This window comes from Vulpes vulpes, chromosome 8 (assembly GCF_048418805.1).
Source record: "Vulpes vulpes isolate BD-2025 chromosome 8, VulVul3, whole genome shotgun sequence".
In the NCBI taxonomy this organism is placed as follows: Eukaryota; Metazoa; Chordata; class Mammalia; order Carnivora; family Canidae; genus Vulpes; species Vulpes vulpes.
In genome coordinates this window covers 3,035,913-3,057,394 of record NC_132787.1, presented here as the reverse complement: position 1 = coordinate 3,057,394, position 21,482 = coordinate 3,035,913, and the positions used below count along the sequence as shown (strand labels likewise).

Below are 21,482 nucleotides of genomic sequence, written 5' to 3'. Positions count from 1 at the left end.
CGAGGTCACGCCCTGGGCCCTGAGCCCAAGGCAGATGCTCAACCCCTGAGCCCCCCCAGGCGTCCCTATCGCTGCCTACTTAAGTCTCCAGCTGCTCACAACCATCAACACGCAACCTGTTAACATTTTTTCCGCGCGTGTTTTGTCATCTCTTATTATTTCTCCAAGACGGGTAACAGCAGCCCGTGGGGAATGGGTAGGGGTAGTTTTAAGGCGTTTGTTTGATGCAGAATGTCAAACTGCTGACCTCGGGGCAGGATGCGGGCGCCTCCCGCAGTGCCCCCCTCCCCCCCGCCGCCCCACGCCCCTGCAAGACCGAGCTCAGCTCCGTCCTGCAAAGGGGCGCCGCAGGCTGCGATCGCACAGGTAGTGCGTGCAAGCATCCCCGCCGCGGGCCGCAGGGGTGGGGGGAGGCGGGCGGGACGCGGAGCGGAGGGGGGATGGAGGGGATGCAGGGGGCAGGGAGCGCGGCGAGGTGCGGCTGCGGGGGTCCGGGGGCCCGCCCCGTGCGCCCGCCCCGTGCGCCCCGCCCCGCCCCCGCGCGAGGCGGTCGCGGCGCCGGCCCCTCCCACCCCTTTAACACTTAAAGGGACACTCCCCTTTAAGGCGGGCGCCCGCGCGCCCCGGCCCCGCCCTTCGGGGGCGCGCGCGGCGGCGGCTCGGCCGGGAGCGCACGTGCGGGCGGGCGGGCGGGCGCGGGGGAGGGGCGGCGCCGGGGGCGCGCGCGCTGGGCGCTGCTGGGCTGCGGCGGCGGCGGCGGTTACTATGGCGGAGTCGGCCGGAGCCTCCTCCTTCCTGCCCCTCGTCGTGCTCCTGCTGGCGGGCAGCGGCGGGCCGGGGCCCCGGGGGATCCAGGGTGAGTCCCGGGCCGGGGCGGAGGCGGCCGGGCGCGCGCGAGGCCCGGGGCCGCGGCCCCCCCCCAGGCGCACGGCGCGGCGGCGCGGGGGGCGCGGGGGGCGCGGGGGGCGCGGGGGGCGCGGGGGAGGCGGGCGCGGCGGCCCCTGCAGCTCGACCCCGCGCCGGCCCCTCCAGCGGGGCGGGGGCCGGGGAGCCCCGGGGGCGCGCGGCCAGCTCGGTGCTCCGCGGAGGGGGCGCGGGCGGGCCCCGGAGCCGCGGGCCCCCTCCCCCAGGTGCTCTGTGCCGCCCGAGGTCCCCTGGTGCTGCGAGCCCTTGCGCACCTCCGATGACAGGGCCAGGGGGTCTCTAACCTGCCCTTAGGGACCTGCCCTGGGGCGTCCCTGCCTCCCCTTCCTCGCTCGGGTTCTGGAGAGGGAGACCCCCCCGCCCCGACGCGCGGCCCCTCCGAGTTCAGCGGGGCAGCCCCCCCCGGACACATGCCCGGAGGAAGCGAGACCAACAGGCCCCTAAACGTGGGTTTTTTTTTTTCCTTTTTTTTTTTTTTTTTTTTTTTTTTGGGAGCTTGGCTTTGGAATCTCTCTAACCCTAGGAACCCTGGTTCCACAACGGTTAACCTGCATCCAGGTGTATTTGCTTTCCGCCTGGCTTCCCCCCGCCCCCCACCCCCACCCCCAGCGCACCGCACCCCACCCCACCCCAGGGGGCCCATCCAGGTAGTCACTTTGTGGATGCCTCTCAGGTGAAATCCTAGAACCTCCCTCCTACCCCCCAAGATCATGCAAAGATCCCACCCCTGGATGGGCTCCCCCTCACCCCCCACCCCGCCACCCCTCCACCCCTCCACCCCTCGACCCCTCCGGCCCTTGGTCAGCACTTACTTACCTGCCCACACGATCCCTGTGGCCCGGCCCTGCCCCCCACGCACTCCCCCACCCTCACACACCCCTTACCTTCCAGCCCCCACAGCCTTCTGCTCCCCGATCCCACCCCCACCCTCCCCCTCCTCCCGGAGAGAGGTGGGTACCTTTCCGTGGGACACACCGGCCTGGGCGTGTTGTTTATGAGGCTTTGGGGGCTGAGAAGAGCCGCCCCGAAACCCTAAAATACCCCGATTTAAGAGAGTCGCCTGGGATGTGTTTTGGCATTGGGGTAGCAGATGCAGGTTATATGTGGCAGCTCTATTGAAGTGATTATTGACCCACGGATGGATCCGGGAGAATCCGGGAGAGGCGATCAGGGCTGGGTTGGCCCCTGATGTACAAAGCCCGGGCTTTGACTCCTCTGCAGCCCCTCACCTCCCAGCTCTGGGAGAGCCAGTGTGCAGTTCCCCGGCTGCCCTCGCCACTGAAAAATAAAGATTCTCAGGTGGGCTCAGGCTTCCTTAATAAAACCAGACAAACGCGAGGAGACATCAGCCTGCTTGGGAGCGTGGAAAACAAGTTCATTATCGCCAGCTTTGATATTTGTTCCCAGCGGTGGAGCCTGTGCAGTGGGGTCTTTGTTCGCTGGCTAATGCGTGTGTTAGGCACCTCGTGTGTGTTCCTGGGGCCCGCCGCTCTGCGCGCGGGTGATCTGCCGTGGGGTCTGGTGGCCGTGGGGAAGGTCTGCCAACGCCGGCCACAGTTGTGCTGAGATGATGGTTTTGGTGAATAATGTTTGCTTGCCGGGCCTTATCGTGGGCCCTGTTTCTGGAATGTGTAGCATAATGTCATTTCTCTAGTAGGATAGTAAATAAGGAGACTCAGTCTCGGGGGCTGTCATTCTTGTGTGTGTCCGGAGAAATCTTGAGGTTCTTCCCATAGAACGTTTTGTACCCTGTCCCTGATATATTGAAGATTTTTAACCACCATTTCCCTGTTGATTTGGTGTAGCGTCTGCGGGGTTTTTCTTGTGGTGAGCCTAGTTAAGAATGTTTAATTGGTGATCCGGCTTAGGACAGAGGGGTTTTTTTTGTTTGTTTGTTTGTTTTGTTTTATTTATTTGATTTTTTTTTTTGGTAGCCTTCCTAAAATGGATGTTTGTTAGGGTGAGGATGGGATGGACATAATGGGGAGTTAGTTTCTTTTTTTGGTAAATTGGAAATTAGGTTGTGTGTCCAGCAAACATTCTCGAAGGCCTTTAAACTTCTTGGCCAGACACTACAGTTTTTTCCGGGACACATGTAGTTGCCAATAGTGCATGCTACAGAGACCACTGTTGCAAAAGGCTGAAGTAAAACGTCAGTTCTGGGAAAAATAGAGGCTGTGGGATAACAAGAAGTTGATTGCTTTCCTCCCCTGCACTTCCTCTGTGCGCTGCCCTAGGTGAGCTGGGGGAGTGGCCGGGCCGCCGCTCCCTGGGACTTGACCTGAGGGCGGCCCGGCCCGGCGGGGCGCTCCTGCCGGCGCGTTAACCGCGACCTAGGCAAAGGCCGGTGACCAGGAGAATGAATTCCGGGTAATGGGCAGCCTTCCCTTGACAGGCGTAGCAGGTTTTCGAGGCCTCGCTTTGGAATTTTCACATGGGTCTTTGAAAATGTAAAGTCGCCTGAGTTGGTGGAGGGAGAACAGGACATTCGTTTCTCAAGACAAAAGCATCGAGGGAGACATTTGAGGTTCTGATGGGAACACTCTGAGTTTCCGTGAACAGACTTGAAAATCTAATTCCAGGCCAAATCCTTGTACTCTCCCGAGTGCACGTGGACTTGAGGTACAGTGAGAGTGAGCTCTGCGAGGGAAAGAGAGAAATCTCTGCTTGGTTCCTTGTTGGAAGAGCTCCCGGAACAGATGTGGTTAAAACATAATAAAACAGCCGCTCTGGTCAAAGGTTGGGGCCCGGCGGAGGGAGGAGGCCGCATCGCGGATCGCGGCCCCGGAACTTTGCTCCCTTACAGGTTGTCCTTGAGCGAGTCACTTGCTTAAACTCTCGGTGACTGCCTCAGTCTTCCCTCTGCCGTGGAGGACGGAGTCCGTGGAGTTCCTCCTGGGACATTTGGAGACGAACTTACTGATAGCCAGTTGGCTGGGAGGTATTTTTAGACACAGTTTCTGACTTCAGGGAATGAGCACTGTTGGGTTACTTCTTATCTTATGGGACAGAATAACATGCTCTCGGGGTTGATAGAAGCACCACATGCACAGAGTGGTTCGCTTCTTCGGATTTGTGCTTTTTTTTTTTTTTTTTTTTTCTCCTGTGGACCCTATCAGATCTCCTCCGGTTAATTTCTGTCCTTTGCCAGGCGCCTACGTCGGACACCGGGCAGGTACCTGTGCTAATCAAAGACAGTCTGGAGGGAGTGACCTGCTTTAGGCTTTATTGGTTTGGCAACGTTTTGATTCTTACGCAACTCTGGGTATGTTTATGGCACTATGTAAATGTTACATAAGAACATGGAGGCTGCGAGGTGGCTGGAATGGTGCCTGTGAACACAGGAAGGTTAGACTGAGGACTTCATCCGAAAGGACCTTGGGAATCTGCAGTCAGCACAGGAAGAAGCTGCACTTCATTTTCCTCTAAAAACCTTTTTAGATGATTGTGTCTTTCAGGTGGACTGCCGTGTTATAAATAGGTTTATTCTCCACCGGTGAGCTAATTGTAACCTTGCTACCAAAATATGAATCAGTAAACGAGGAGACGAGGAGACGTGCTGCTGCTTTCGGCGTGTCCTGTTGGAGCTGCTTGTTGCGTTTGGGAACATGAGTGGAACTGCCTTGCAGTCTGCTCTCATAATAACTTGGGAGTACAGGGTGTCGAGGTGGAATGGAATTCTCAGTTCGTGGTGCTTGAGATCTTCTTTATTTTTGAAGGTTAAATTAGAATACTGAAGTGGCTCTTTTGTTTTAATTTTGAAATCCTTATTGTTTACTGTTCAAGTTTTGCTCGGAGCAGCAGCGAACATTAATTCTGGAATCCCGCCTCTTTGTCTTGAATTCTTGTGTTATTTGTCTGTTACAGTAGGAGCTGATGTAAGAGGGTCTTATCTCATTTTCCTCTCTGTGTTTATAAAAAGAAGATCCTAGAGTCCTCTTTCTCATCCATCCTTCTGACGTTGGAGGTGCTGCTGGCGTTCGGAGCCCATCAGTTCCACCTCGACTGGGAATGCCGAAGCATTTGAAGGGATCAGCTCCTCAGACCTGCAGTCCAGTCTGCATTTCTCCCGCTCTGTAGGCACCACCTCATGGCCAGGTTCAAATACCTACCCACCTGCCATGGGGTTTTGCCCTCCTCAGTGCCTCTCGCACGTGTGGTCTGACCCGAGCTTGGGCTTCCAGAGGTACCGTTCCTGCTCTTGCCTCTTCTCTCTGCCTGCTGGCTTCTCCATCAAGGATAGCTGTAAAACCAAGCAAAAATACGATTTCAGAGTGTATCTCTCTTTCCCTTACTCGGTAGAGCTGCCAGCGTTCGGCTGAGCCGTGAAGTTTGCATCCCAGACCATCTTACCAGCTCGCTGGGTTTCAGAGACAGTGCCACTTGAGGCACTGTCTGGTATTCTTTTTGGTTGAGGCAGCTCTGGTATTCTTTTTGGTTCTCTTTCTTCTCTCTCCACTTGATCCTAAGCCTGCATTTGTCTTACTAAATATTTGGAATTTTTTTTTAAAGATTTTATTTATTTATTCATGGGAGACACAGAGAGAGGCAGAGACACAGGCAGAGGGAGAAGCAGGCTCCATGCAAGGAGCCCAATGGTGGGACTCGATCTCGGATCCCAGATCCCGGGATCACGGCCTGGGCCGAAGGCAGACGCTCAGCCGCTGAACCACCCAGGCGTCCCTAAATATTTGGAATTTAACATAATGAAAGTAATTGCCCGTCCCTTTAAAGTATCCATCACTTCTAGTATTTACACGATTACATATAGGAGAGTTCTTTACTCATTAGGTTGGGTATATGCCTGGAATGGTTCTTGGCTTGGGGAAATAATCCCAAGAGAATAAGATGGACAAAAATCCCTAAATCCCTAACTGTCATGGAACTTAAAATAGCAGTGGCTTAGACAGAAAATAAATAAGTAAACACAATTCTCAGTCCTAAGTGCTCTGGAGAAAATAAAACAGAATTATGTGCTAGAGTGTGCTGAGAACCACCATGTCCTCTCTCTCTCTCTCAGATTCACTGTTTCATCTGTAAAATGAGGCTCATATAGTCAAGTGTCATTATTCATGGTACTTCTGTTCTATAAAGTTGACTGGAACACTGGATTAGCGAATACTGAGCCGCTGCTCCTAGGGGAATGACGGGGCTTGTTCCTGTGAGCCCCTGGCCGCTGTATTTCCACTGACCCATCAGTACATAACTTTGCTATGTATGTGTTTCTGTTTAAAGACGCCTTATTTAATATATATTGTTGGTTCGTTAACCTTGAACTCGAGGCCAACAGCACTATAATGCAAGCCTGAACGACAGTTATCTGATACAGGTATTTTCTCTGCAAGGCACATCGTTGTCTGCTTGAGCTTTGGAACGCTGGAGAGCATTTTAGCACCATTCTTGGGGGCCATTTTAAACAGTGAAATCCCCACCGCCAGCAAAAACAAAAACAAAAAGGTGAAAAGCATGGCACAGGGTATACTGTGAAAAGAACACGTATTTACAATATGAAAGCTGAGGCAAGAAGGCAGAGCATGGTTACCTTGTTCGCCATCAGCTGGGAACATGTACATTGGGTGACTTGTATTTTTTTTTTTTTTTTTTTACCACTCTGAACGTGTCTGAATGACCACGAAAGCACCGGGAGTATTGATTTTGGGGTTACAGATAAATTTTAGTGAATATAGAATCTATGAACCATGAGAATCACCTGTATTTTGTTAAAGCTATATAGATCATTGTGGCAGGGAAAAATTATATCCTATGGAATTCCAAGGATTCCTGGATGGTTTCATTGAACCAGAATTTGAATATAGAGAGAAGTCCCATTTCCAGCCTGTAAATATATAATAATCTGAAGTAACTATGCCTAAATACAGTGATCTAAGTCCATATATAGTGATAGCTGAAGATTCCTTTAGCTCACTCATTTATTGAGCACCTACCATGTGCCAGGCACTGTCGTAGGTGCTAGAGGTGTAACAGTAGGCGAAAGGACATACAAAAATGTCTTCGTTGATGAAGCTTAACCTTCTGGCATGTGAGAGATAATAAGTAAAATATAAGGTGATTTTTCCTACCGCAGTCTGCCCTCTGCCTCGCCCCCCAAGATTTCCTGCCTTTGGAATATAGGACCTTCCAATTACTGAGCATGAATCTAGGTACTGCCTTGAAGGGATTTTGCTGATGCGATTAAGGTCCCAAATCAGTTGATCTTCAGCTAAGGGGACTGGTGTGATCGACCTGAGCTAACTACACTAGGTCTTTGAAAGCAGTTTTCTCAGCTGGTTGCAAAAAAGGAAGTCAGAAATGCTCCAGCTGGTTTGGAAGAAAGTAAACATCCATGTGTGAACTGCCCAGGGGGCCACCTGGCTGAGAGTGGTCCCTGGCTGTCAGCAAGGAGGCAAAAGGGAACCTCAGGTTTCCATCCACAAGGCAGTGGAGTTTGCCAACAACCGGTGAGCTTGAAAGAGGTCCCAGCCCTGGATGAGAAGGCAGCCCGGGCCAACCCCAGTCACGCTGTGCCTGGACTTCTGACCTACAGAAACTGAGATAGTAAATAAGTGGTGTTTTTAAAAATGTGTGTGTGGTGGCTCAGAGGGATATGTGAGGAGAAGGGAAGCAGGAAGGGAACTAGCTATCTGAGGTGGGCTCAGGGAGACTGAGACTGGTGCCCGGTCGTGCTGTTAATGGAGCTCTCATGTGAAAAGTCCTTGGACCGCACGTGGCCTTCGCCTACTGCCAGTTACCTTCTCCTAGATATTTATGATTGATTGGAGGAGAGAGAGAGAGAGAGGAGATTGTGGGTGCTTTGGAGATAAGGTTTTTTTTTTTTTTTTTAGGTAGTCCCAATGTTTGGGTTGAGGAATCTGAACTGAAGCCTGTCTATTTTTATTAGGTAGTTATGGTGAACCTGCCTTGCCCCAGATCTTCGTGTGTTGACTTGGTGTACACCTGTGTATTACAGTTTATTTTATTTTATTTTTTTAAAGATTTTATTTATTCATGAGAGACACACAGAGAGAGAGGCAGAGACACAGGCAGAGGGAGAAGCAGGCTCCCTGCAAGGAGCCCGATGCGGGACTTGATCCCAGGACCCTGGGATCCTGACCCGAACCGAAGGCAGACGCTCAACCACTGAGCCACCCAGGTGCCCCTATATTACAGTTTATAATCGGGGTCGATAAGATTGAATTGTAATCAGTGTTCATTTCTAACATCCAGGACCAAGCTGAATGGTGAGAGGGATACTGAGGAAAGAGTCTGTCCTTGCCCTTAAGAAGTTTACACAGATTGACCTTTCTTCTTGTTGGAACAACCACAAAACTAGGAAGAGTTTCGACCCTTCTCGTGCACCTGGGTGACAGAAGTAGTAAAGGCATCTGGTTTACTGAACGTTTACTATATACTCAGGTGTGATGCTGGGGACTTGGGTTATGTCAGTTACTCTGTGCAGCTACCCTCTGAGCATTCTCATCCCCGTTTTACAGATGAGGCAACTGAGGCATGGGGAGGTTCAGTGGCTCAGGTCTGTTGGACCCCAAAGCATGTGCTCTGAGTGCTGTACTGTCCCACATCCTACGAGGACTGTGCAAGTCATTTTCTAACCAGTCTCTGCCTCCAGTCTCACACCTGTCATCCATCTCGTTGCTGGATTTAACTTTGGGGAGAGCATCCCCTCTGCGTCTTGTGGTTCCACTGCTTTCATGTGGCCTCCAGGATCAGCCCAGACCCCTTCACCTGGCGTCATGGTGCACCTGATGTGGTCTCATGTTCCTTACTGTCCTTGTCTCCAGCTGGAACCTGGCATTGTCCATTCGCTGTGGACCTAATATGCCTTGTGTTTTGCTTGGCCTTGGCCTTCTCTTCTTGGCCAAAGTGACCACCCTCCAGTGTGGGACCTCCTTTGTCCTTCTGCTGTCCCCCTGGTCAGTGGTTCTATCCTCTGTGCTTTTCTCTTTGGTCCGTCTGCTCCTCCCACTCTCCCAGCCTCTGCCCCGTAAAAATGGATGCTAGGAACTAGCTTATTCTTTTTTATGTGGCTTTGTCCTGTCACAGACCCTTGCACATTTTAAGTACTTAATAAGTTTGTTTAATTGGATCCATTCAGTTTTTTTTCCATCCTCTCAGCGATATCCTAGGTAAATAATTCCAGTTCTGGCCTGCTCTGCTTTTGGTATCTCCTCTATATGCAGTTGGGTTTTTTGTTTTTTGTTTTTTTAAGATTTTCTGTGTTCATGAGAGACACACAGAGAGAGGCAGAGACACAGGCAAAAGGAGAAGCCGGCTCCATGCGGGGGGCCCGATGTGGGACTCGATCCCGGGACCCTGGGATCACACCCTGGGCCAAAGACAGATGTTCAACTGCTGAACCACCCAGACATCCCTCTATATGCAGTTTTTATCCCGGTCACTCAAAAATGCTGCAAACATTTGAGTTACTTGGAACACGATAAGCTCTCTTCCTACCTCACCTCTTTCATCTCTGTTTCATTCTACCACCTACCCATTTTATTCCAGCCAAATGTACTTGATCTCAGCCTCATTAGTTTTATTCTCAGCTCTGGCTGTTTTTTTTTTTTTTTTTTTCTCCTTCATTGTCCCAGTTGCCTGAAACCATTCCTCCTATTCCTCTTCTCGCTCAAAACCGTGACGTACACGACTCCTCTCCACTCATCCATAGTATAGTAAATAGGTCAGGAAGCAAATACAAAATACCGCTCATAAACATCCCCCCTGCCCTAATGAGCCACAAAAACGTCTCTTTAAGTGCAACAAAGAAAGAAAACAGAATGGTTTTCCATGTTCGTTATAAACTGTTAAGTAAAGGAGAAGTACCAGGTTACTTGCAGACTGTCTGAATGGGACAGCTGAGTCCATACGCTTGGGTCCGAGGAACGACCAGGCGCGCTGTGTAGTAAGACGCGCTCATTCCAGTTTTACCGTGACACTCTCCTGGGCAGCAGGTGGGCCCTTGCTAAGATATTCAGGTATTTACAGTCAGCCATAAATTAAGTTGCAATGACAGGTCTCCTTAGCATAAACATCAAACGTCTCTTTTTGAGGGAGAACAAAGCTTTCATTCTCTAGACCTGAGGCTTAAGGGTGAACTTGTTTAAACAGCTCTCTAGGGTTGGGTTTGTCTCCAAGTAGAATGTCAGAAAGGCAGTTGGTGGAATAGATAGTGTGTGGAGCTGGCTTTTCAAACACCTTTCTCTTATGCAAACCCCATTCCGAGACCTTTTCCCAGATTGGAATTAAATACCAAGCTTATCAAGTGTCTTATTGTTAAATCTCTGGTTTTTTTTTTTTTTTCCCCTCCTCATACAAATAGCTTCCTTTATTAAGTCAGTTACATTTTTTTTTTCCTAAGTGCTTTTTTTTCACCAGTACAGTTTTTGGTTTTGTAGGTACCACTCAATTGCACATGTAAAATTTGACTTCATTTTGGCCCTTGGGTACTTGAGAGGTTTGGTTTTATTTTGTTTTAATGTGTTTTTAAAATCTAATTTTGATGATTATGAAGGGTGAAAATGTAACTTGGGTCTCTTTTATCAACCAGTAGCGTCTAATCGCTTTACTTTAACACTGCATGATATTTCTACTTAGGTTTGGGTTTTCGCCGTTGGCGCATTGTCAGTTCCCAGTTACTGTCTCCCGTCACCCCTACCAGGGGAACCGACCGTTACCTCTGTTTCGTGACGGTTTCGTGCCCGATGCCTCCATTTTTTAACCTGATTCAGGATTTTCCTAAACATTTTGGCAGTTGTCTAGATCAGGAGTTGCTGGACAACATTTTTCTTTTTTTCTTTGCCTTTTTAAAGCAGCACGACCCTTTTAAGAATACAAATGTAGAAATGTGGGATCCCTGGGTGGCGCAGCGGTTTGGCGCCTGCCTTTGGCCCAGGGCGCGATCCTGGAGACCCGGGATCGAATCCCACGTCGGGCTCCCGGTGCATGGAGCCTGCTTCTCCCTCTGCCTGTGTCTCTGCCTCTCTCTCTCTCTCTCTCTCTCTCTCTCTGTGTGTGTGTGACTATCATAAATAAATAAAAAAATTAAAAAAAAAAACAAATGTAGAAATGTATGTACAGCAGATAAAAGCCACTCCTGGGAGAGCCCCCTTCCCTCTCACGTTATTAGGCTGAGATTTATTGCCTGAGATTTATTAAGCGCAGCGCTATTTGCCAGGCACTTTGCTAGACACCAGTGAGAAAATGGTGAAGCAAAGCAGGGCAGTGGCTCCCCCCTTGTGGAGCTCTGAGGTTCCTGGGACATCTTGGAGAGCACAGGGATTCAGGATGAATAAGGTCTGAAGAACACGAGACCTCCAGGTTGTTTTTTCCCTTGTTATTTATTTATTAATTTAAGTGACCTCGGCACCCACAGTGGGGCTCAGACTCATGACCCCAAGATCAAGAGTTGTGTGCTCTACCCTGGGCCAGGTGCCCCAAGTTGGTTCTTTTTCCTCTATGCACGTATTAGGTGTTTAATGTTTTAGTTTCATAATTGAGATTATACATACTGCTTTTCAGAGACTTGGTATTTTTTAAATTTATGGTAAAACACAACAGAAAATTTACCATTGTTAACCATTTTATTTTTTTTTTCATTTTTAACTATCTTAAAGTGTATAATTCAGTGGTGTTAAGTACTTTCATAATGTTATCACCACTATTTAGTACTAGAACTTTTTCCTTACCCCAGAGGAAACCCAGTAACCCATTAAGGAGTTACTTCCCATCCTCCCTCCCACTCTGCCCCCAGCCCCTGACAACCATTAATGTGCTTCCCGGATGTTTAATATAAATTGAATCATAGGGCAGCCTGGGTGGCTCAGTGGTTTAGTGCCGCCTTCAGCCCAGGGCGTGATCCTGGAGACCCGGGATCGAGGATCGAGTCCCACGTCGGGCTCCCTGCATGGGGCCTGCTTCTCCCTCTGCCTGTGTCTCTGTGCCTCTCTCTCTCTCTCATGAAAAAATAAATAAAAATAAATAAATGGAATCATAAGCTTTCACTTAACATAGTGTTTTTAAAGTTCATATTGTAGTGTATACCAACAGTTTATTCGTTTTTATGACTGAATAATACTCCACTGTCTGAATAGACCACATTTTGGTTTGCCTTCATTATTTGATGGACATTTGGGTTGTTTGCACCTTTGACTATATGCGTGGTGCTATTTTGAACATTCGTGTGCAAGTTTTTGTATGAACACTTATTTCCAGCCTTTTGGATATACACCTATGAGTAGAATTGCTGGGTTATATGGTAATTCAACATTTAATTTATGGAGGAACCATCAAACTGTTTTGTCCTGAGCCAAAGGCAGACGCTTAACCGCTGAGCCACCCAGGCATCCCATCTTTTTCATTTTCTTATGGCCTTCCTAGTGGGTGTGAAGTGGTGTCTCGTGGTTTTGATTTAAACCTACATTTAAAATTCATTTGCATCTGGGATGATATTGGACATCTTTTCATGTGCTTGTTGGCCATTTGTGTATCTTTTTTGGGGAAATGTCTATTCAAGTCCTTTGCCCATTTTTTAATTGTTTTATGTTGTTGAGTTATGAGTTCTTTTATTATTGTTATTATTATTTTTATTTATTCATGAGAGACACAGAGAGAGGCAGAAACATAAGCAGAGGGAGAAACAGGCAGCATGCAGGGAGCCTGATGTGACACTTGATCCCAGGACTCTGGGATCATGCCCTGAGCCAAAGGCAGGCGCTCAGCCACAGCCACCCAGGTGTCCTGGGTTATGAGTTCTTTAAGTATTCTGAATACTAGGCAGTTATTAGATACATGACTTACAAATATTTTCTCCTGTTCCATAGGTTGTTTTGTATTCTCTTGATATTGTCCATTAATGCACAGAAGGTTTTATTTTTTTAAGATTTTAATTGTTCATTTGACAGAAAATGAGAGCACAAGCAGGGGAGCAGCAGGGGGAGAGGGAGAAGCAGGCTCCCCCCTGAGCAGGGAGCCTGATGTGGGGCTCGATCTCAGGGCCTCAGGATCATGACCTGAGCCGAAGGCAGACAGATGCCTGACTGACTGAGCCACCCAGGTACCCCACGGAAGGTTTTAATTTTGATGAAGGCCAGTTTATGTATTTTTCTTTAGTCCCTTGTACTTTGGGTATGCTATCTAAGACAGCGTTGCTAAATCCAAAGTCCTGAAGCTTTACCTCTGTTTTTTCTTTTTTTAAGTTTTAGAATACAAGTCATAGCTTTTATATATTTAGCTCATTGATCCATTTTGAATTAATTTTTTGTATATGGGGATGCCTGGGTGGCTCAGCGGTTATGCATTTGCCTTCGGCTCCGGGTGTGATCCTGGGTCCCGGGATTGAGTCCCACGTCGGGCTCCCTGCAGGGAGCCTGCTTCTCCCTCTGCCTGTGTTTCTGCCTCTCTCTGTGTCTCTCAGGAATAGATAAAACAAAATCTTTAAAAAAAAAAATGTTGTATATGGTGTGAAGGGTCGACTTCATTCTTTTGCATGTGGATATCTAGTTGTCTAGCATCATTTGTTGAAGACTAGTCCTTCCCCCTGAATGGTCTAGACATTCTTGTCAAGAATAAGTCAGTTATGGATGTATAGGTTGGTTTCTGGACTCTCAATTCTATCCCATTGCTTTATGTGGCTATACTTAATGCCACTACCACACTGTTTTGATTGCTATAGCTTTGTAGTACGTTTTGAAATCAGGAAGTGTGAGTCATCCAACTTTGTTCTTCTTTTTTCCCCAAGATCATTTTGGCTATTCAGACTCAAGTCCTGTCCTATCCTCAGGAAGCTGTAGGGAGATTGGATAAGGTCCAAGGAAGACTAATTAAAATAATCATGCATTGTAATAGGCTATTCTTATCGGTTTGGCCTGTCTGATGGATGCTGCCGTCTGGAAGGAGGAGGGCGGAGAGTCAGTTCATGATCGAACTGTAATGCGAAGAGGAAGGGCTACACAAGCTGGTTTGGGCAGCTCATCTTGGATGCTGTAGGACTAGAGAGCTGCCCAGTGAGGTTTGGAAGAGGCAAGCTTAGTGTCTTAGCGTACCTGAGCAGGACAGTGCCCTGTGGTGCTACAAAACTGGTGAAGCTTATTATCCCAAGGAGTGATTAATATAAGCTAAAAATCATAAATATTGTAGCTTTACAATGTTTAAGGACGTTTGTGGATCCTTATCTGCCGGGACAACTGCGGATGTTTTGTGGCTTGCCTCTTACCTTCTGAGGTTGGTGCCGCCGCCCTGTGCCCCCCCCCCCCCCCCCCCCCCCCCCGTGCCCTGGAGATGGAGATGTGTTCTGGGACAGAGTAGTGGGCTGAGTGGCTGAGTCTGTGCCCGGAGGGCGGTTCTTGGGAATTCCCATGAGCCACGGCCCGCTGAGTGTCCTCCCGGTGTATGCCAGTGGGTCAGAGAACCCAACCCATTGCCCTGCCTGCAGTGGGGTTGTCTTCGCCGAGACTCGGCTGTTAGTGCCTCCGTAACACGCAGCTAGACGGAGGCTGCCCAGGTTGGGACTTGTTGGTCTTCCTCAAAATACAGCCTCGATCATGAATCAAATTTGCATCTACATCCTACCACAAACCACCTTCTAATCATATGTTGGAGCCACATTCAAATCCTGCTTAGGTGGTTTTGTCTTCAGTTTAGTTTTGACAGACTTGTTAAGAGCACAGTGCTGTGCTAGTGAGAGCTCGTTCTAAGCACTTTCGTGGGGGGCAGGGAGAGGGAGAGAGAGGATCCCGATCCCAGCACCCCGAGATCAGGACCTGAGCTGAAATCCAGAGTCGGCCGCCTCACCGACTGAGCGGCCCAGGGCGCCCCTCCTTCTGACCACTTTTTAATTCGGTTGTATCTCCACTGATTCTGTTACTCCTCTGTTACTGGTTTTCCAAATTATGTTATTTCTACTATGTAACTCCTTGGTTGTGGAATATGGAGAGTCTTAGGTATGTATTGTTTATATGCATGTGTGGAGACTGATTTAACCTGATGAGTCACTGTGAAGTAGATTATAAAGGGCTATTAGCATTCATTAGTCCAGATTTAGTTTTCAAAGAAATCGTGCATAGTTTTGTGATTTCGCATGCTAGTACGTTTATGGTTAAATTCAGTTATTTTTATGATTTTATTATCACTTTCTTTTGAAAAATGAATGTTAACAGAAAACTGGCCCTAATGTCTATCTTTAAAGTTAAGGAGAAAGTATATCCAGTGTAAAGCAGAACTTCCCAGTGTTGGATCAGTGGTCCAGACAATGTGAATTTAAAAACAAACTGGATTCAAATTTCAACTGGAGGATTTTAGAGGTCATCTAGTTCATTGCCTTCTTTCTGATTAATCATGAGGAAAATGAAGCTCAGAGGTTAAATGACTCGCCCAATGCCACACGACTAGTTACTGGCAGAGCTGAGGCTAAAACAGTCTCTTGCTGTGCTTGCTGCGGTCTTACGGTAACTTGCCACTTCCTAATTAGTGGTTAAAGAGACATTTTCTGTGTGCGTGCCTGTTTATGCTTGAGCGTTATATTTAGAGGAGAGGTTAGAATTTATTGAGCACCTATTTGCTGAGCACTTTTAAAATGTGTTATTCCATATAGTTCGCACACAGCCCTGTAAAGTGATTATCCCCAGTCCCACTCGACAGATTAGGAAACCAGGGTGCAGGGAGGTTAGGAGCGTGCTCGAGGTCACGTGGTTAACGATAGCGCTGGAGTTGGGGCCGTGGGTGTTTGTGACCCGTCCCGGCCCTAGTGCCCTGCTGTGGCTGTAGCGGTAGTAACCGAAGCCTTTTCAGGGGTGCGAGCAGCCGTGATGGTTCTCTTAAAAATCCATCCATCGGGATCCCTGGGTGGCGCAGCGGTTTGGCGCCTGCCTTTGGCCCAGGGCGCGATCCTGGAGACCCGGGATCGAATCCCACATCGGGCTCCCGGTGCGTGGAGCCTGCTTCTCCCTCTGCCTATGTCTCTGCCTCTCTCTCTCTCTCTGTGACTATCATAAATAAAAAAATTAAAAAAAAAAATCCATCCATCCAGACTTCTCTGTCACTCTGTAAACTGTGTCGATGTGCCCAGATGTGCGCAGAGAGAACCTTCCTCAGGACACACCGCGCTTAGCGGATGTTTGGCTAATCTTCATACCATCTCCGTAAGATAAATGGCATTTTCTGGCGGGGCGGCCGAGGCCGAGGCCGGTGGATTCAGGGACTTGCCTAATCCCTTATCGCAAGCCCGCATGGCCCCGCTCCCAGTTCCGCTCTTCATCCCGTCTCACATAGATTTCGCCACTTTTGTTCTTTCCTGTCTTACACCAAGATTGTTTAAGTACTTCCCAAAAATAATGAGCCACGTGTGGGTGTGTTCGTTCTCCAGAATGAATCACTGTGAAAGAGGCCGTGAACCAGCGGAGGGAGAAGTATCTGGAGCTGGAGCCTCTCGGCCCTGCCGCCTGCTCAGGGGCAGACCCCGACCCCGAGGCGGGCGAGCTCTTCCTCGAAGGCCGCTCGGTCTGGGTCTGCCCGCGGCCCCTCCTGGCGCCCGGAATAGCCCCGACGCTGTTCTCTTTGCCGCGTGTCACGCACGCGTGTTGAGAGGTGTGCACCCCACGGGGAACCCCTTTGTGCCCCGGCCTCCCGACCCACGGGGGAGGGGCGCCAGCGGGAGTGGAGGGCTTGGCCTGAGGACCCGAGGGGTGCAGGAGCAAACTCCGGTTAGCGGGAAAACTAAGAGGGGGTAGGAGGGGGGGCAGAAAGGCATTTGGGGGGGATGAGGCGGTTCCTTCGTCTTTCTTGTGTCTAAAAGGGTTGGAATCGAAGTTCAGGAAGGACGTGCTTTTAAAATTCCTTTTATGATTTGGAGCCTAGTCCGAAGGTACCTGCTTTAAACTTCCTGCCCTTAAAAATAGCTCGTTCCCCTCCACGTCAGCAGGCAGCGCCGTGGAATTTCTCCCAGAAGAAAGGGCTCTGATCAGAGGCCTCCTGGGAGGCTCCACGCCGCGGCGTTACCTGTCAGTGCGCGCTCCTTTGTCTCCTCGGTGGGAGTGGTGAGGGATTGCATCATTTATGGAAAGCCTGAGGAAGGGGCCTTGGGCACAGAGAGGTCTAGAATCCATCCTTGGAACTGAAAAGCCAAGAGACGCCTTCCAGAGTGTTGCAGGGAGAGACAAAGATAGCCTGTCCACAGCCCCAAGGGGTGACTTACAACAGGCGCGTTTTGCACGGGGCTGGTCATAAACGTCTCTTCTCCAGGGGCCTTGGTTTGAATGTCGTCCCACTTGGTACCCAGATACTCTTGGCTGAGTGTCCAGGCCGGGACTTGGGTGGGCCCTGCAGCCTCCACTGCCTGTGGCCGAAGGCTTCATTCAGCTCCGGGTCCCAACCTCAGGGTCCTGGCGGCCGCAGCCACACTCCTGCCCGTTCCGAGAGGTCAGGGCTAGGTTAGGCCCATGGGAGACAGTGTTGGGGAGAACCAACTGCCGCTGTCTGTGCTATTCTTGTTAGACAGATAAATAAAGGATTTCAGATTCCAGGGCTGCTGAACTGGCTTTCAGAGGCGCCAAATTCATTTACAGTAATTTCCTGTCAACAGTGCACACTTATGTATAAAACACACCCAGCAGAACTCATTAGACCCAGGCATGATCGCATAAACTGCCTATTTCAGGGGGGAAAAGCATGTGTATGTGTGTTTGTATGTATAAAATATATATTTATATATATATATATATAGTGTGTGTGTGTGTATATATATATAATAAAGATATATAATATTTTTTAAGTGATATCCAGCGACCTTCCAGAGTAGGTTAAATTTATTGAACACTTTATGCGTCAGCCCGTTTAATCCTCACAATAACTTTACGAGTTAGGCGTTAATATTATCCTCTTTGGAGGTTATTCTTTTCCCCCCCATGAGAGGTGCACCTACCATGGACTAAAGGGAGGAGGAGGACATTGGACTAGTGGATGGGAAGCTTTTCAAAGGAAGTGATGCTTAGGCTGAATTTTAAAGGATTTGTGAGAAGTAGCCAGGAAGAAAAGCATTGCCGCAAAAGAATGTGTGAGAGCATGCATACTGCATTCAGAAAACTGTGGGCATGCCTAGTGCCAGAGAAAGAAGATGGGGTTGATGAGCCATCCTCAAGCAAGGGAGCCTGGGTGGTTTTGGGTGGAGGATGGAGGGGTGGGGCGGGAGGTGGTATCTGTATCCTCTGAGGGGAAAGTGCCTTCCTCTCATCCTCGGGCATCTACATTTAAAGGAAAACTTCATTCCCAGCCACAAAATAATGTGTAGTAAGTCTAAGGCAAAGTTCAGAAGGTTTTTTTTCTGTTTCTCATAGGCCTAAGATAGGGTACTTAGAAGAAAAAGTTGGGGCTTGGAAGCCTGGTTTCTGAGCTGAATGAACAGGCGAAAAGTTGGTGCTCCCATTGACGGTGTCGTCTCTCTGGCCCTATCTCCATCACAGCTCCTTATTTGGGAACATCAAGTGTGCTAGAGGATTATATTCTAAGTCTGGAAAAGGACCTAGGATAAGATCTCACCGTTAATGTCAGTGTACTCCCAAATTTCCTGCAGCTCTGCAGTGTGCGTGTACCAGCTGCCTCCAGGCCAACTACACGTGTGAAACAGATGGGGCCTGCATGGTTTCCATTTTCAACCTGGATGGGATGGAGCACCACGTGCGCACCTGCATCCCCAAAGTGGAGCTGGTCCCCGCTGGGAAGCCCTTCTACTGTCTGAGCTCTGAGGATCTCCGCAACACCCACTGCTGCTATACTGACTTCTGTAACAAGATCGACCTGAGGGTGCCCAGTGGTGAGTGGACACCCTTGTTGGACTATTGGCTCATCCTGGAGGTAGGGCACCCCTGCCATCTCATCCTACTCTACTCTTCCCCAATCCCTTTGTTTGATGATAGGTAAAGGTACCTTTTGGATGTTCCCCAACATGACGAGGGGATGGGATTCCTCCCCAGTCAGATTTGTAGACAAGAGTTTGGGGAAGACAGATTGTCAAGAGGTGAAAGCCACATTTTGGATGCTGGCTGAGCAGCCATGGGCCGCTGGTGAGGAGTGGGAGAGCCAGGCAGGGATCCCCATGGGAAGGTATGGAGATAGCCCCTGATCTGCGTGAAGGCAGCTGCTGGGTGAGTGTGATGGCAAGATGGGAAGAGGGGCCGGAGTTGGAAAAGAAGGACAGCAGTCGGGGCTGCGAAGTATTAGCTGGCAGCCCTTTGCAAGCGTCCCATTTAGAAGGCATGACTGGGGAGAGCAGAGGAGGAGGGACTTTCAGCTGCAGGGCTTAAAGCAGCTGTTTCGAGTGGAAGCGCAGAACCTGGCATCTGTCTGGGGCACTGAGGTGGGACGGCCCCGGGAAATGCCGAGGATGACAGTGAGTTGTGAGCTGGACTGTCGTCGTAACGGGCTCCTCCGTTAGAGAGGTTCGCATATGAGGGCACCAGGCACACCCAGAGCCCGGTAAGACCAGGGAGGTCAAGAGCACCTTGAGCGCAGGCAGGAGGGAAAGGGCACATTCCCGCGGACGGGGGTGTCGGGGACAGAGAGGGTCAGAGCTTTCCCGTGTTTTTACCGTGTTCTTTCCCTCTCCTCTCTCACTTGACCCAGGTCACCTCAAGGAGTCTGAGCACCCATCCATGTGGGGCCCCGTGGAGCTGGTAGGCATTATTGCTGGCCCAGTGTTCCTCCTGTTTCTCATCATCATCATTGTTTTCCTTGTCATTAACTATCATCAGCGTGTCTATCACAACCGCCAGAGACTGGACATGGAAGATCCCTCGTGTGAGATGTGTCTCTCCAAAGACAAGACGCTCCAGGATCTTGTCTACGATCTCTCCACATCAGGGTCTGGCTCAGGTACTGAGTCCTTCAGCAATTGTGTCTGTCGTTGGTCTTCGTCACCATTTCCCAGCAGGGATAGACCATGCACGGAGAAGGCTGGGCCTTGCACTTGTTTCTGCCGGCACCAAGGCGTTTGGTTTCAGGACACCCCTTCTTTTGGAGTCTGATATGTAATAAGATAATGGGTCCACAGAAAATCTTTGATTCCCTGGGATTCCAAAGGTCAAGAGTAAAACTCTCCATTCCAGAAACCCCGCCTCTCTCCCAGTCTTGTAAGCGTACATCTATTAAAATTCACCTGGTTCCATCTGAGCAGTAGAGTGCTCAATTGAAGGGCCCCTTGGAGAAACAGGAGTGTGCCGGGTTTCTGTGAGGTGGTGACAGCTAATCATTGATCTCTGAGCAACCACAAGGGGAGTTTAAGGACATTGAGTAAAGCTGAGAGCTGGGGTTTGGTGAATCATTGACTCGTACCCGTTGCCCAAGGGTTTTTTTTGGTGGGGGTTACATAAAGGCAGCTTGGGCTTGCCACTTGGTGTCAGTACCCTTTGTTTCCTGCACTGCCTATTGGTAACCGAGTCTTTCTTACTTGAGGGAATTGAACTGAACCCTGGCCCTTGATGTGAGCTCAGAATTCAGGATAAAGGGCCTGGGGTTGCTCAGGTCTCAGGGTATAGCTCAGCGAGCTATTAGATGTGAAACGACTGCAAAAGAGTCTTTTTTTTATGAAGATAGACAATTATTTTAGTGATGGTGGTATTCTTTTCTTGTGGAAAAAAAATCATCTGCAAAGGTCTCTATTGCCATTCTAGTTAAAACATACAGAATCATATTGTGAGAATTTTGTGTGTGTTTATGGTATGTTTCCTTGCCATGTGACAAGACTATTGTTCTGTAGGGAAATTATGCCATCAGTCATGGCCAGACATTCCTCCTTGAACACAGGGAATACTTTGAGCTGTGACATCTCCTGAATTTCAGTGGTTTTGCCTTTATTAAGCTCTGCAGTAGAGAGTGCCAAAATGATGGATATATTTAAAAGCTGCATATTTTTAGGAAGAGAGAAAATATATGTCTTGTTCTTTGCTGAAAGAGGTAGGGCAGTGGTTAGAACTGCCTGACTGACTCTCTGACTTGATTTGCTGTCACAGGAGGGTAGCTCAGGTTTTCTGGAGTCTTTTTTAAGATCAGAACTAGCTGAGGCCAGTGAAGGTCCATGGTGGTTACTTAGTCATCTGGAGTAAAATGATTAATAACTATTTCTCCTTGGATGTTTAGTCCCTTCTTAATCCAGGGCTTCCAAGCTGTTTGAGTTTCAATACTGTGGTTTTTTAAGTAGTAAGTCCATGCTGCTTATGTGACTTTCAATTCCCTTTAACAAATACGTGTCGAATGCCCTCTGGGTGGCACAAGGTAAAGAAAGATAAAAAAGGCTGACCCAGGACTGGGTAGAAGAGACTGGGATTGCTGGGAAAGGGTCTCCTGGGGGAGGATGCGTTTAAAGGGGTCTTGAAGACTGAGTTGGAGGTTTTAAGAGTGGTAAGAGGACAGGGAACATTTCAGGCCAAGGAAAACCCCTTGAGCGAAAGGACAAAAAGGCACCAAAGTTCACCATGTGTTTAGGGAATGAACGCGGGGGGGGGGGGGCGGGGGGGGTGAGGACGGGGTTGGGGAATGGTAGGACAGCCCGGGTGGGAAGG

The 21,482-nt window shown here is 49.3% G+C and overlaps 1 protein-coding gene across 15 annotated transcripts in view; it reads left to right on the top strand.

Moving 5' to 3' along the window:
* The first annotated feature begins 328 nt into the window (after positions 1 to 328).
* ACVR1B (activin A receptor type 1B) overlaps positions 329 to 21,482 on the top strand; it is a 36,481-nt gene continuing 15,327 nt past the window's right edge. The window contains exons 1-3 of one of the 15 annotated variants that reach the window (XM_072765231.1): positions 329 to 366; positions 18,500 to 18,739; positions 19,549 to 19,797. In XM_072765231.1, the coding sequence (XP_072621332.1) occupies positions 18,565 to 18,739; positions 19,549 to 19,797 (424 nt within the window). In that variant the 5' untranslated portion in view covers positions 329 to 366; positions 18,500 to 18,564. Of the gene's footprint in view, positions 367 to 691; positions 857 to 1,871; positions 2,224 to 3,666; positions 5,111 to 16,310; positions 16,519 to 18,499; positions 18,781 to 19,548; positions 19,798 to 21,482 lie in introns of those variants that run through there. The other 14 variants (XM_072765232.1, XM_072765233.1, XM_072765239.1 and 11 more) reach the window with 14 other exon arrangements.